Source organism: Neodiprion lecontei, chromosome 4 (genome assembly GCF_021901455.1).
Source record: "Neodiprion lecontei isolate iyNeoLeco1 chromosome 4, iyNeoLeco1.1, whole genome shotgun sequence".
Classification (NCBI taxonomy): Eukaryota; Metazoa; Arthropoda; class Insecta; order Hymenoptera; family Diprionidae; genus Neodiprion; species Neodiprion lecontei.
This window is the reverse complement of record NC_060263.1, coordinates 34,718,209-34,730,244: the sequence shown is the minus strand read 5'-3', so window position 1 is coordinate 34,730,244 and position 12,036 is coordinate 34,718,209. Positions and strand designations below refer to the sequence as shown.

General features: G+C 44.0%; 1 protein-coding gene across 3 annotated transcripts in view; it reads right to left on the bottom strand.

The window, feature by feature from the left end:
- The window catches only part of LOC107218733 (serine/threonine-protein kinase BRSK2), a 31,366-nt gene that overhangs the window by 3,741 nt on the left and 15,589 nt on the right, over nucleotides 1–12,036 (bottom strand). For 2 of the 3 annotated variants that reach the window (XM_046738073.1, XM_015656713.2), the window contains exons 3-11: nucleotides 11,834–11,974; nucleotides 9,218–9,368; nucleotides 7,528–7,743; nucleotides 7,256–7,455; nucleotides 6,778–7,008; nucleotides 6,046–6,335; nucleotides 2,945–3,096; nucleotides 2,681–2,833; nucleotides 1,474–1,648 (exon numbers count right to left, since the gene is read on the bottom strand). In XM_046738073.1, coding sequence (XP_046594029.1) covers nucleotides 1,474–1,648; nucleotides 2,681–2,833; nucleotides 2,945–3,096; nucleotides 6,046–6,335; nucleotides 6,778–7,008; nucleotides 7,256–7,455; nucleotides 7,528–7,743; nucleotides 9,218–9,368; nucleotides 11,834–11,974 — 1,709 coding nt within the window. The remainder of the gene's footprint in view (nucleotides 1–1,473; nucleotides 1,649–2,680; nucleotides 2,834–2,944; nucleotides 3,097–6,045; nucleotides 6,336–6,777; nucleotides 7,009–7,255; nucleotides 7,456–7,527; nucleotides 7,744–9,217; nucleotides 9,369–11,833; nucleotides 11,975–12,036) is intronic. The other variant, XM_046738074.1, reaches the window with a different exon arrangement.

Below are 12,036 nucleotides of genomic sequence, written 5' to 3'. Positions count from 1 at the left end.
GATTGTTAGAAGCCTCGGTGCAATGATTCCTTAACTCGATGTTGTTTTAATCTACACTGATTATCAGAGAAGAAAATTCTCGCTAATGGTCTCAACCTTCTTTGACGGTTTCACCCATTCAGAATAAAACAGGTTTGACAATTTTTATGGCCAGGACGACATTCGCAATGGCTTATCTTGACATTAAACGAAAGTGGAGGACAATTTTCACCATATTTTTCTTTCGTAGCGTTCCTTACATTTATTGCAGAAAATTATTTTCTCACGAAGATTTGCGAACGACTTGAAAAAAAGTAAAATTGTTCGGATGGAATATCCGGTGAGATTCATACGCGGAATGGATACCAGGATGCAGTGATCGTAATTTAACCGAGGATGAAATTCTTGTTGAAAAATATGAGATCGCGATGCGCGTATAAACGTAAAATCGATCTAGCTGCGCTTGGAAGAAAGCCAAAGTCGAGAAACGGCGAATGCCAAACAACGTTTCGAGGAGGCAACCGCATCCCTTGCTTCCTTGCTTCCTCTAAGCTTGTTCCACGTGCATTCAAAAGCTCAATTTTATGCACGAAAAACACGAGCCAAACGATAATGCCATTATAAAACTGCATGAAGAAGTCCTCTAAATCTTTAATGTAATACGAATTCTAACATGCGGGTATGCAATGTATTATGCACTTGTAGCTAAGACTATACATTAGGGTGAGCCAAAAAAACTAACCCATCGAATCTATGGTCTTAAAAATACCTATTTACTGAGAAAAAAATTCTCCCCTTTGGACAAATTTTTAGCTCAATTTTAAAAGGTTTCTCTGGCCATTTGAAATTTCCCATTTAAATAACACACAAAAAATGTTTTATTCATTAAATATCCAGTAACTGTTGAACCGTTTGAGATGAGAAAAATTTTAAACACATATTCTTGTAAGGCATTAAATTCTCTAAAAAAAGATCCCTGAGTTGATTTTCTAGATTTAAAAATTTGCATACTTACTGGCCATGAAAGTCGAAGAAAAGCAGAAATATTTTAATGAAAAAAAATTTTTTTTTGTGTGTCATTTAAATGGGAAATTTCAAATGGCCAGCGACACCTTTTAAAATTGAACTAAAAATTTTTCCAAACGGGAGAATTTCTTTCTCAGTAAATAGGTCCTTTTAAGACCATAAATTCGATATGTTAGTATATTATATACACACATACATATATGTAAACGTACTTGCGGAGTTATAACACGAAGTTCCACCAATACACGGTGAACTTAAACCACTCCCCGTCACACGGGTATTGGACATGAGTCTGTACATTGTCCGTTATTCATAAAAGTTTTACAATTTCACGGATCTTGGATCCTTACAAGTTGCGAGTTCAGGACATAAACGTAATACACATAAATTCTTTCCTTTACCAATTTTCTACACCGTTACACGGATACGAAAATTTTATTTTTTTGCGTATATTGGAGTGAGGCTTACCACTGAGTAGCGTAAAGGTGATGGCGAAAAGAGGCTCGCTGGGCTGTTTTGAAATAGCACTTATGTCGACTTGAAACCGCACTTGCCTCTGGAACATGGCTGGCGCGGTGCTTCCCCTTTTGTATTCTACCCTGAATGACATTGGCGAACTTACGCTGTGAGACAATTCCGCTATCTGCGGACAAAGAAGTGATTAATTTCTTTTAATTGGTTTTCATTGCAGTTCGTCGCATCTATCACATGAATCGTTTATCGCTCCCTAACACGGATAAAAATAACAACGACTCTCTCGTTATGTTTAATTTATGTGACACTTTCCCCATCCAGCTGCTTTCGGTTCGTTCGACTTCTCCGTCGTTTTAAATCGATTTTAAAACTATCCGGCAATAGATCTATATATGAGTGAAACGAAGTTAAACGCAACCTACGGCACGGTTCTGAATCCCAGAGGTATTCCTCCATTGTTATTTCCAGCAACCGTTTCTTTCCTAGATAATGAATTATTCATGCAGAAGTGAAAGCCGTTTAAATTTAGTTACGGTCCATTCGGTTCGCAATCGACACGCTGACAAGTATTCCGGTCATTCGGGTAATTCTTACGCGGACGTTTTACTGAGAAAGGAAAATGCTGCTGGAAAATTTACTCAAGAAATTATTCGATTTCAACCCTGCTTTTTAAAGACTGCGCGGGCAGTGAAGCACAGAAATAACTCCAGCCCTGCATGAAATAGAATCTCGGCTTTTCCGATAACAGGCTATGTTAGCGGAAATTGAAAACGCTAGAAAATCAGTGAGTATATACATATACCTACAGTATATATTCTTAGTCGTCCGTAGTTCAGCCTTTTCACCGCGTTTACCAATTTAATTATGCATCAGTTATTGACGAGTGATATTATTATTAATAATAATCATCATAATATCGCGAATTCGATTCGAGCGCACAATAACCATTCCACCCTGACACTTATGAACAATTGAAAAGAACAGGCGCGAAAATCGAACGCTGAAATAAGAGTTAATCTTTTTCACCGCGTCGTGTGACAAAATAGCTATTTTCGCATCAAGGGCGTAAAGTGTTATGTCCGTGATACGAATAATATTTTTCGTCCTACATAGGCGTAAAACGGGATTTTACATTCCGCGCGCGGGCGTAAAATTCCGTTGTCGGCCTACTATGATGATGAATAAATTTCGATCAACTTACCGAGAGAAACGCGTGTATCAAATCCGCCTTGATGCTGGCCAAGGGTTTTCCCTTAACCAGGATCGTGAAGGTTTCGTCTTTTTCGGTCGTCATCAGACTGCCGAACCACGATTTCTTCGTCAGTTCAGGAGACGAGTCCGGGGTTAGATGTACCTAGAATTATCGGTACACGTTATTCCAACACTCGTACGATCGCTGAAAGGCTTAACCGTGATCCCATGGAATAAATAAGCTCGAGCAATCGTCGCGACGATTTTACATTACCTCTTCGGTGCTTGTGAGCAATTTACGCCGATGAAACCTCGGGCTGCCAAGGAAGGAGTTTTTAATTGTAGTGAGTCGTGACCTCCAGTGATGAGACCCAGATCCTGCGCCGGTATGAGGAGATCCTGGCGGTGTTATTCCAACAGCAAGAACTGCGCATAAAATGAAAAGGAACGAATTGTAACGTTACGTAGAGTCAGGCGAACCGCTCGCACGACAAGCACGAAATTCAACCACGGAGAGAAAGGAACCACACCCTTTGACGTCTCTAAGAAAATGCAAAAACTACAAAGACAACCGAGCTCCTCATTAGCTATTGTGACCGGGGTTAGCAGCTGGCGTGCTCGACAATGTCGAGAGCTGACAATGAGCTGGGCACTCAAAAACGAATGCCTCTTTACTGGGTAGCACGTTTGTGCCGCGATTCCGCATCCTGCAAGGTCATCCTCTGGTGGGTTCAGTCCTGCAGGGTGAAGTTGCCAACGGACAGTGAAACGTCGACGAGTTAGCAAACGATCAAGCATCTGGATCGGGCACACCGAATGTGCAGTGAGTAACGAGTAATGCGCACGCTTACACCGGGTTCTAGTACCAAGTCACGTATTCATTACCAGCGCCCGTTGTAAACGTGCCTCTGTAACACAAGGCTGCGAGCACGATCTTGTACTTAGTGTGAATTCGATTTCTGGACACGAGGAAGCGAAGCTTAACGACTGCTTTACGCCCTCGTGCCGATTAGTTGTGGCTCGTTTGACATACGACCTGCACTAGGATCCAACGGAAGATGTGGTTACTTGCAGGAGAGCGAAGGTGGAGAAGAGAGTAATGTGGAGTGGACTATAAAGTCGTTATCGGACAGTATCGCGGACCTCGGCAGTGCTACTTTGTCGTTAAGTTTTACATCTTACACCTTTGGCTCGCACAAATTGTGTCAAAATTTCGCCAGTGAATTCACTCCAACGTGAGTGTCTGGCGTCTATTTTACAGAGTATCGATCCCTCCGTTGTGAACATGCTCATATATACATATCACAGCGCTCCGTCGTCGTATGAGTAAATCCACAAAAGACGTTTCAGCTTCGTGACAAAATGAATCTGGGTTCTCCATTTATGAAATAAAAGTGAAAGAAAGAGAAAGATGTTTTTCCAAATGCACGAGAACGCTAGTCTGGATTTTGACAGGATGACAACTCTGAATATCAACCGTCCATTTTACGGATGGATGGGCTGATGTCACGCTCGTTTTAAGAGCATTGTTCATCGTGACACAGTTGCTGGAGATGCATTGTCACCGCATGCAGAGCTGGCAACGGAAATACCATTCTGCGGGTTTTTAAAAAATCTCCTACATGGGTATCTCGCGGTAAGATTCGGTACGCCCTGGTGAAAAAATCATTGCAGTAAGAATAACGAGGAATGCTTGCCAAGTAGAAAAGACTCGCGTCGTGTCAGTAGAGTAAAACTTCTTGTACGTACGATGCGTGCATACGTGTTCAGCAACAGGCTTGAAACTCAATCAAGGTAAGCCCTAATTATCCTAAGCGTGCAAAAAAATCTCCGCTAATTTGGCAAAAACTGATCCGTGGTGATATATTGAAGTTTGTCTTCATCAGTACCGAACCCACAATTTCCACCTCGGGGTAAGTTGCATACATGCCTGTGTACACGTGCAGGCACTAAATGGGTACTGAGGCAAAACTCTGGCGTGTACAAGCACTGAAGTCTGTAGCTAAACTGCGGTTAGCGTGACAAGGAGGTTCTACTCGCGCTGCGTTGCGTTGGGTCGTGTTCTTTGCCATTAAAAGGAGAACCTGGCGCGAGTGGCAGGTAGAAGTGCGTCGTATAGATTATACGATATGGAAAGTGAAGAAGGTAGATGTACGGGCGTAGCACAATGGCAAAGAAATGAGAAAACTAAAAGGCGGGGGAAGGGCGCAAGTGCCCGTATTAATAGCAGCTGAGCAACTCAGTCCATTGGCAAACGTTGAAACACTTAGTGTAATCGGATACGACGACGGTGAACGATGGGGGAAGTTAACCCCGCAATGAGTAGAGTTGATCCATGGGGTCCGCTGTCTAGTGCACGCTCCGCCTTGCGCTGATGTGCCGTACTTTGTTATCCGTATCAAGTAGCTCGGCTGTGTGTGTTTTGAATGTACACAGAAACTGGAGATCGCTATCTTAATTAAATGCATTATATAACGACACGTTACGACGATCACGTCGAATTCGAGGCTCAGCGAGCTCAGCCGCTTTTCTCGTTCGATAGACACGCCGGATACCTTCTATCCCTGTACGGTAGATATAACCCACTGGGTTTACGCTAGGTTTCATCGTGCCTGTACATAGTCGGAATTTATTTAGACTTAATATTAATCGACGCGTTTCTATTCGGCCGACCTGCATGTTTGCACGGCATCCGTAATGCCGGGGCATATCGCGGTCACAGGGAACATAATGTGAATTTTCAAATTAATCGGAATGCACGGCTTACGATGGAACGAACAGGTGCATCGACCCAAGTGCTAATGCAAACGGTGTTGTTTGAACGTGCTTTGTTTATTAAAACCCCAACCACAATGATCCGGTATTTTAATTTACCCCTGAAAGGTTTGCCTAATTCTCACTGCTCAATGCTCGTCTAGTGCAGATACCAATTGTTCGCGTGCTACTCTCAGAGAAAGCTTATAGTTTCTATAGAATCGTGGCTTCGGTGATCTCGCGGCTTCCGTATCAGACATTCGGAGCATGAAACGCAAAAACAGGATCCCTACCCCCAAGGAATCATCACTTAAAGTAGAACTATGGAGGGTATAGTCACCGTGAGGAGAAGTGTCTCATGTAGGTTTTCAACTGAAACAGTGTCGACCGAAACACGATAAATAGTGGTTAAACAAGTCACCCGAATAGCGCTCATAAGCTATAAGGCTTCAATCTAGTTGGCGCTTTCTTTTAAACGTGGAACTTTTGCCACAGCAACTCCATCTTAATTCAATCTATTTTACGGACTCTTTTAGTACACGGAGATAGTCCTCCTTGCCTCTACCCTCCACAAGTATAACGACGCATGAAGGACATACTGAAGGACGACGTGGCACTTACCAGGTTGGACTTCGTTCAGCTCAATCCCGACGCTGGCTGGCGGTGGAATAGGAGGCGGCATCACCTGGGTCTGGCTGCTGTTTCCGCTTGATGCACTGACGACAGATAACCTGTGAGGACTGCCACTTTGGGCAAGATGAGAGCTCGGCACCGCTCTGTGAGGACTGAGGAGACCGGCAACCGTCGGTACGTGAAGTGGCGAACCACCCGGCGTTGAAGCGTGAGAATGAGAGGCATGCGAGTGGGAACCGGTGCTTGGCGAACGCCGTGCGTGGTGTCTCGCACTCCCGCTGGAACAAGGGAGGAAAAGTGGAAAGAAAACATAATGTGTGACGTAGCTTCAGGGGTTCGTGCAGTGGAACAGAGCCCTGCCTGTAGCTTTGCAGTAGAGCTGCTGAGCTGCGCCGGCGGTCGTAACGATTTGAAGTAATTGCGTACTTGAGTGTACGTATAACAAGTATGAACTTCAAGGTGAAAGGGGGAGGCGAGCGGAAATATAACGACCATGTAGCGAGAGCTTATCGCTCACCCGAGTCTCGCGTTTCAAGCTACGACTAATTACGATAACGCGTTAAATTCTTCTTACCCTGGACTTGTAAACGATCGATTAAATTAAGTCCTCGGTTAGGATTTTACAGTTTTCACGCAAAGAGCGACGCTGTCTCATCCGGAGATGTTAATTCCTTACGGATAACACGGAGTTTGGTATATTATAAAGGCAGGCATTCTTACCTGGTTTGTCTTCTCGGCGTCAATGGCGACCCGTGACTGATTTGTCCTAGGTTCAGAGCCGTGCTACCGTTAACTCTACAAGTGTCTACTCGTTTCCTCGGTGGATCAGCTTCCAGCTGTCCGGTCGAGCTTCTCATTCCACTCCTTATCACCTCGAGCTCGTCCTCGCACGCCGGTCTTCTTCGCTTTCGTTCAAGTAATAAAAAGTATATCACTTTCTCCGTGTTGTGGCTATAAAATGAACGCAGGTGAACCAAAGTTAGACTTCAATTTCATCAATGTTAAAAAATGGCCAGAACCAGTTGATCAACGAGGAGATTTGGTAGCTTTTGATACCCGCAGTAATTATGACATTGATTTTGACGAATGCGGAATTCCGTTTGGACAGATATATTATTCCTTCAACCAATGCCGTAAACGCTGCTAAATTCTTTCAAAGGCTTACGCATCGTTCTTTACGAGCTTGGGGATAACTCACTTGGGGCTAAGCAGTTCCTGTATCAATTTATCTCTCTCCTTAAAGCAGCCCAGGCTCGCGATCGCCTGAAGGACGTCTGGATCTATCGCATCCACGGACGGAATGACGTGAGTTTGAACAACATCCATCATGGAAAGCTCCAACTCAAGTTCGCCCTTCCCTGCGGCCGTCACCCATATGTGCCTGTTTATTTCGGCGAGCTGAAAGCGAGGCATTCGAATACATTTTCCGGAGATCGGCGGGGCGAGAACGAGGCTTTAATAAAAACTCACAGTCAGTCTCTTGTCGGGGTTAACTTCTATCATTCCACGCAGAAGGTTCTGGCAGTCGGGCGGGACAAAATGCGGTATGTGAAACACTCCGCGTTTCACCTTCTCGAGGAGTTGCCTCAGATTGTCGTCGTCGAAAGGCAGGGCGCCGACGAGAAGGGCGTACAGAATGACTCCGCACGACCAGACGTCGGCCTTTCTTCCGTCGTATTTTTCTCCCTGAGGATATTCGTGAAAAATTTTTACTCGGCTGGTCATTCAACGGCTCGAATGGTCAATCGGTCAAATCTTGAGCCGTGCGTATGCTTTTGGATTGCGAATTAGTGTCGATTGGAATTGGAAAGCATACGAGGTGAATTATGCAGGGCGTCTAATAATGGCACGGCACAAAGCGTGTTCCTGGTCCCTAAAGTCTTTTAACGCTGCAGCTGCTAGTAACTATGCAAACGGTAACTGTGTTAGAGAATTTACGAGGTTTCAAGAGTGTTGCAGCCATAAATTTGCCGTAAACGCGTTACGCGAGGGAACGTCGGATAATATATATTATATATCTCTGTTGCCGATATGATTTAGCTCAGCACCCTTACACTGGCAACAATTTCCTGTTGAGAAATTTCATTAGAGATTCTACCGCCACCCGTCGATGATACGAAGACCCGGATGCAGCTATACCGTAGGATTGTAGAAATTGTTTCTGAAATTACTCATTTAACCTCTTAGCGCTGCTGCCCGGAGACGCGAACCTCTCGATCCGCTCAGGCATCACCATCTTTTGCAATTAGTAACGTATTGTCGACCTTAATATTAAACCTGACGTTATATTTTGTGCGGTCGTTAGAGTGCTGCAGACCTTTCCAAGCTCTTTGTACCTCTATTCATTAGAAACTGAGCCACGTCGATTCATTCCAACATTTTTATCGACGGCTACTTCAAGAAAGTAAGACGTGAAATGAAAAGAACAACAGCGAGGAGTTGAAGTGGTTTTATACTTTTTTCGGTTGCTCTCGACGTCTCAGTCCTGCCACTTCCGCTAGTTCAACATCTATATCTAACAACGGTAGAAGTCATAAAACACGAAATTGAGGGGCTCGCTAATACGAAAAACGGTCTCTTAGTGGTTTTTATTTACTTAAAAACGTATCTCCTCCTTCAATACTTGATATCGAGATTCGCCGATTTTTTCGCACATTCTGTTTACTATTTCGAACAACTTCAAGCACGGATTTTACGAAATTCTACTTCATTAACAAATAACAATTTCGAACATGGCGAAGAGTTTGCCGGAATTATTTGTCTACGTGGGACATCATTTCTTATCCAAAACTATGTATGAAAAAATCAGCAGCCTTTTAGCGTATGTGTACCATAGGGCTAGAATTCCAATTACGAGTCCCCTTAAAAACGGCACGAGCCTCTTACGTGACGAGGAATTGGGTAACGGTGGAGTAAATTACTTAGTTATAAATAGATAAACAATAAATAGGTTGATATTGAAGCGGCGGTCTTCACGTGCGTTTGTAATTCTGGTTCGAATTGTATGCATGTAACAGGAGGGCTTTCAACCCTCATCGATTAATAGACAACCCTCCGATCAGGATTGATGTTAATCCAGTTCACGGCACCCAGCTTCTTGGCTGATCGTGAATTAGTTACACATCGAAAGGCATGGCATGCGGCTAATCGTATGACTTACCCTAATTACTTCGGGACAAGCGTAGTGCGGCGATCCACAGCTTGTTTCCAGCATCGAACCCGCCGGCTGGAGCGATGCCATTCCAAAATCCGCTATTTTTATGTTATTCTTTTCATCCAGCAGCAGGTTCTCAGGCTTCAAATCTCTATGACTTCAGGGAGCGGAGAAAAGAAGAAAAAAAAACATTATTCAATTTATCAAATTCACCTAACGCACAAATTGGTTTTCATATTTTCTATAGACTCGCGTTGCAGTAAAGTTAATTAAAGTGGTTCGAAAAGACGGATTAAATGTGCTCGCTGACAGAGCTTTAATCACGATGCGAGGCCTCGCGAGATTTCAAAAGAGCGAAGCGTATTGATCAACCCTGTGCAATATCCGTACCTCAAGTACGGCCAATGTCATTATCAATTCCACTCTGCCTCCGGGGGGAGTTGGGGATACGAATGTTGGATTCAACGTAGATCTGGAAAATTCCCGCGCTCGATTTGCGGAAATATTAAACGCTCGATGGTTACGGATGAATGTTATTCATTCAAATTGAACGAGGAATATAACTGCACAAAAAGTGTCGAGGTGCTTGAATATAGCGTAAAAATCAACCCCGCATCGTCAGACGGATCGTTTCAAAGGATAAAATCAAACAAATGGAGGTTGATTTCCCAGAGGGAGAATCTCCAGTGAAAAGAGGTACGATGGCTGCACATCGAAAATCCCTCTTATATATCATAACACGCTATCTCGCATTGATATCCACTACCGGTCGTATATTTCCAGGCGATACTTTGAGTGGTTTGAGAATAGCCGCGGTCACCTTACGCCATAAGTGTTTTTTGAGAAAACAGGCCTTCCCTCGTACAATTCACACGGTAACGTGTTTATTTTACCGGAATGTTGAATATCTCGGATAGCATGAACTAAGGCATCACTGAAAGTTCGAAAAAATCAATTTCTCAGCCTTGGATACCCTGAGGTTCACTTTCGCAACGAGGCAATCAGCGCCAATCGATACATCGCGTATAAGTGGTTGTACGCCATGACTGTACCATGATCGTGAATGCGGTTCGGGGGGATACTACATGTGCCGACGAAGCCCAAGTTAAAAGTTGGGTAATGACGAAACGCAGTTTGAAAAATCTTCAGCAAAGTTATTTCCGCCAATAACGATGAACACGAATGAAACAGCATCTCGATTATGTGTCAGAGTTAATTTGAGCAAATTTGAATAGCACAAGATGACATTACGACAATTTGAGAAAAGGTTTCATAATTGAAAGGGTCAAGATGATTAAAACCTGTGTTTGATCCAACTACAACGTTTTTGGCTTCATTTTTTCTCATGGAGATCTCCAGGAATTAACTGAACTCTTTTCACCAAAGGTATCCACAAGTGAATAAAAATAGATTTTTGTGCGTTTTAACTACGACACCATAACGTGAAACTTCTTCAATATCTTTCGAACAATTTCAAAGTAAACTGAAAAACATTCGAATCGTATGAAAAAAATCAGGGTTCGAATCTTAGAACCTCTTCTCAAATTGTTGATATCTTATACTGCGTTACGCGACGTCGCTCAGAATCATTTTTACCACTTAGACAGGAGTGTTGGTTTCATTCGTGGTCACTATCATCGCGGTGCAATCCCATTGCTGGAGATTTGTTAAACGGTTGTTTCCTTCTTCCGTCGGTTCGACGCAAGTGAGCCCTGGCTGTAAATTGGACTTGAGAAATAAGGAATGGTTATAAGGCGCAGCTGCAGTATCGTCGATGGTCGATGCAGAGGAAGAAGAGGACCATCTCTGGCAACGTTATTTCGCCTGGCAAATCGAATCTACTTCCGTATTTATCCGATCCTCTCGATCCGTTTGCCAACTAGGCCTTGGCCACCTGCCCCCGCACCCTCGTTCTTTTTACACCCGTCGAACCGGGCGAACCCCTTATCGCCCCGCTATTGTTTTACCGTCTCGGTCAGAAGAGTGACGACGGCGAATGGCAGAGCGGACCTTAACCCATTTAGCCTGTATCTATCTGGAGCTCGAGGAGTTGGGTTCGGCACAATGCCTCGCACACTTCCCCATTTACGATCTATTGATTCAGTCTTATTTACCCACTCCTGATGAAGCCCAGTTCGCCAACGGTATCCCGTTCTAACGCAATTATCTTACATTTTTTGAAATCATGTAGCTGTGGGAAGCGGGTCAAGGCGCGTGTTCCTTTCGCACTCCTCAAAGTTTCGAGGGACTCGAGGGAGCCATTGAATCTATACAAAATATCGCGTCACGTACGGGATGGACTTTTTGCCACTTTGCGCCAGGCGCTGTGAGCGAGATCAAAAAACGGGCTCATCGATCATTGAGGATAATTAGGCGGCGGTAGCGTCAAAGAGGATCTCGCACCCTGTTGTGCATACAGGTTGACTGAGTCCAAGTCAGAGCTGTAAAAATGGAGGAACAAACTCTTTTTCAGGAGGCAAAGCGCGGTTTATCGGAACACTTGAGTATTTGGCGTACGGTTTGACAAAGATGAGTTTAGAACCCAATCGGTTTGATCGATTTGGTACAAACGGAGATCGAGAGAAGGAGAGTTAGGGAAAGTTAGAATTAAGTCCGACTTACCATATACTATGACTGTGGCAAAAGTCTAGGGCGGAAATGATTTGTCGAAAAAATCTCCTCGCCTCCTTAGGCGTCAGCCTTCCCTTCTTGACGAGGTAGTCGAAAAGCTCGCCTCCCGAAACGTGCTCGAGAACGAGATACCTGCGGGTGTGGAGATAAGAAATTAATGAACGACTGCTTCCTGCGTGCAAGCTTTTGTTACG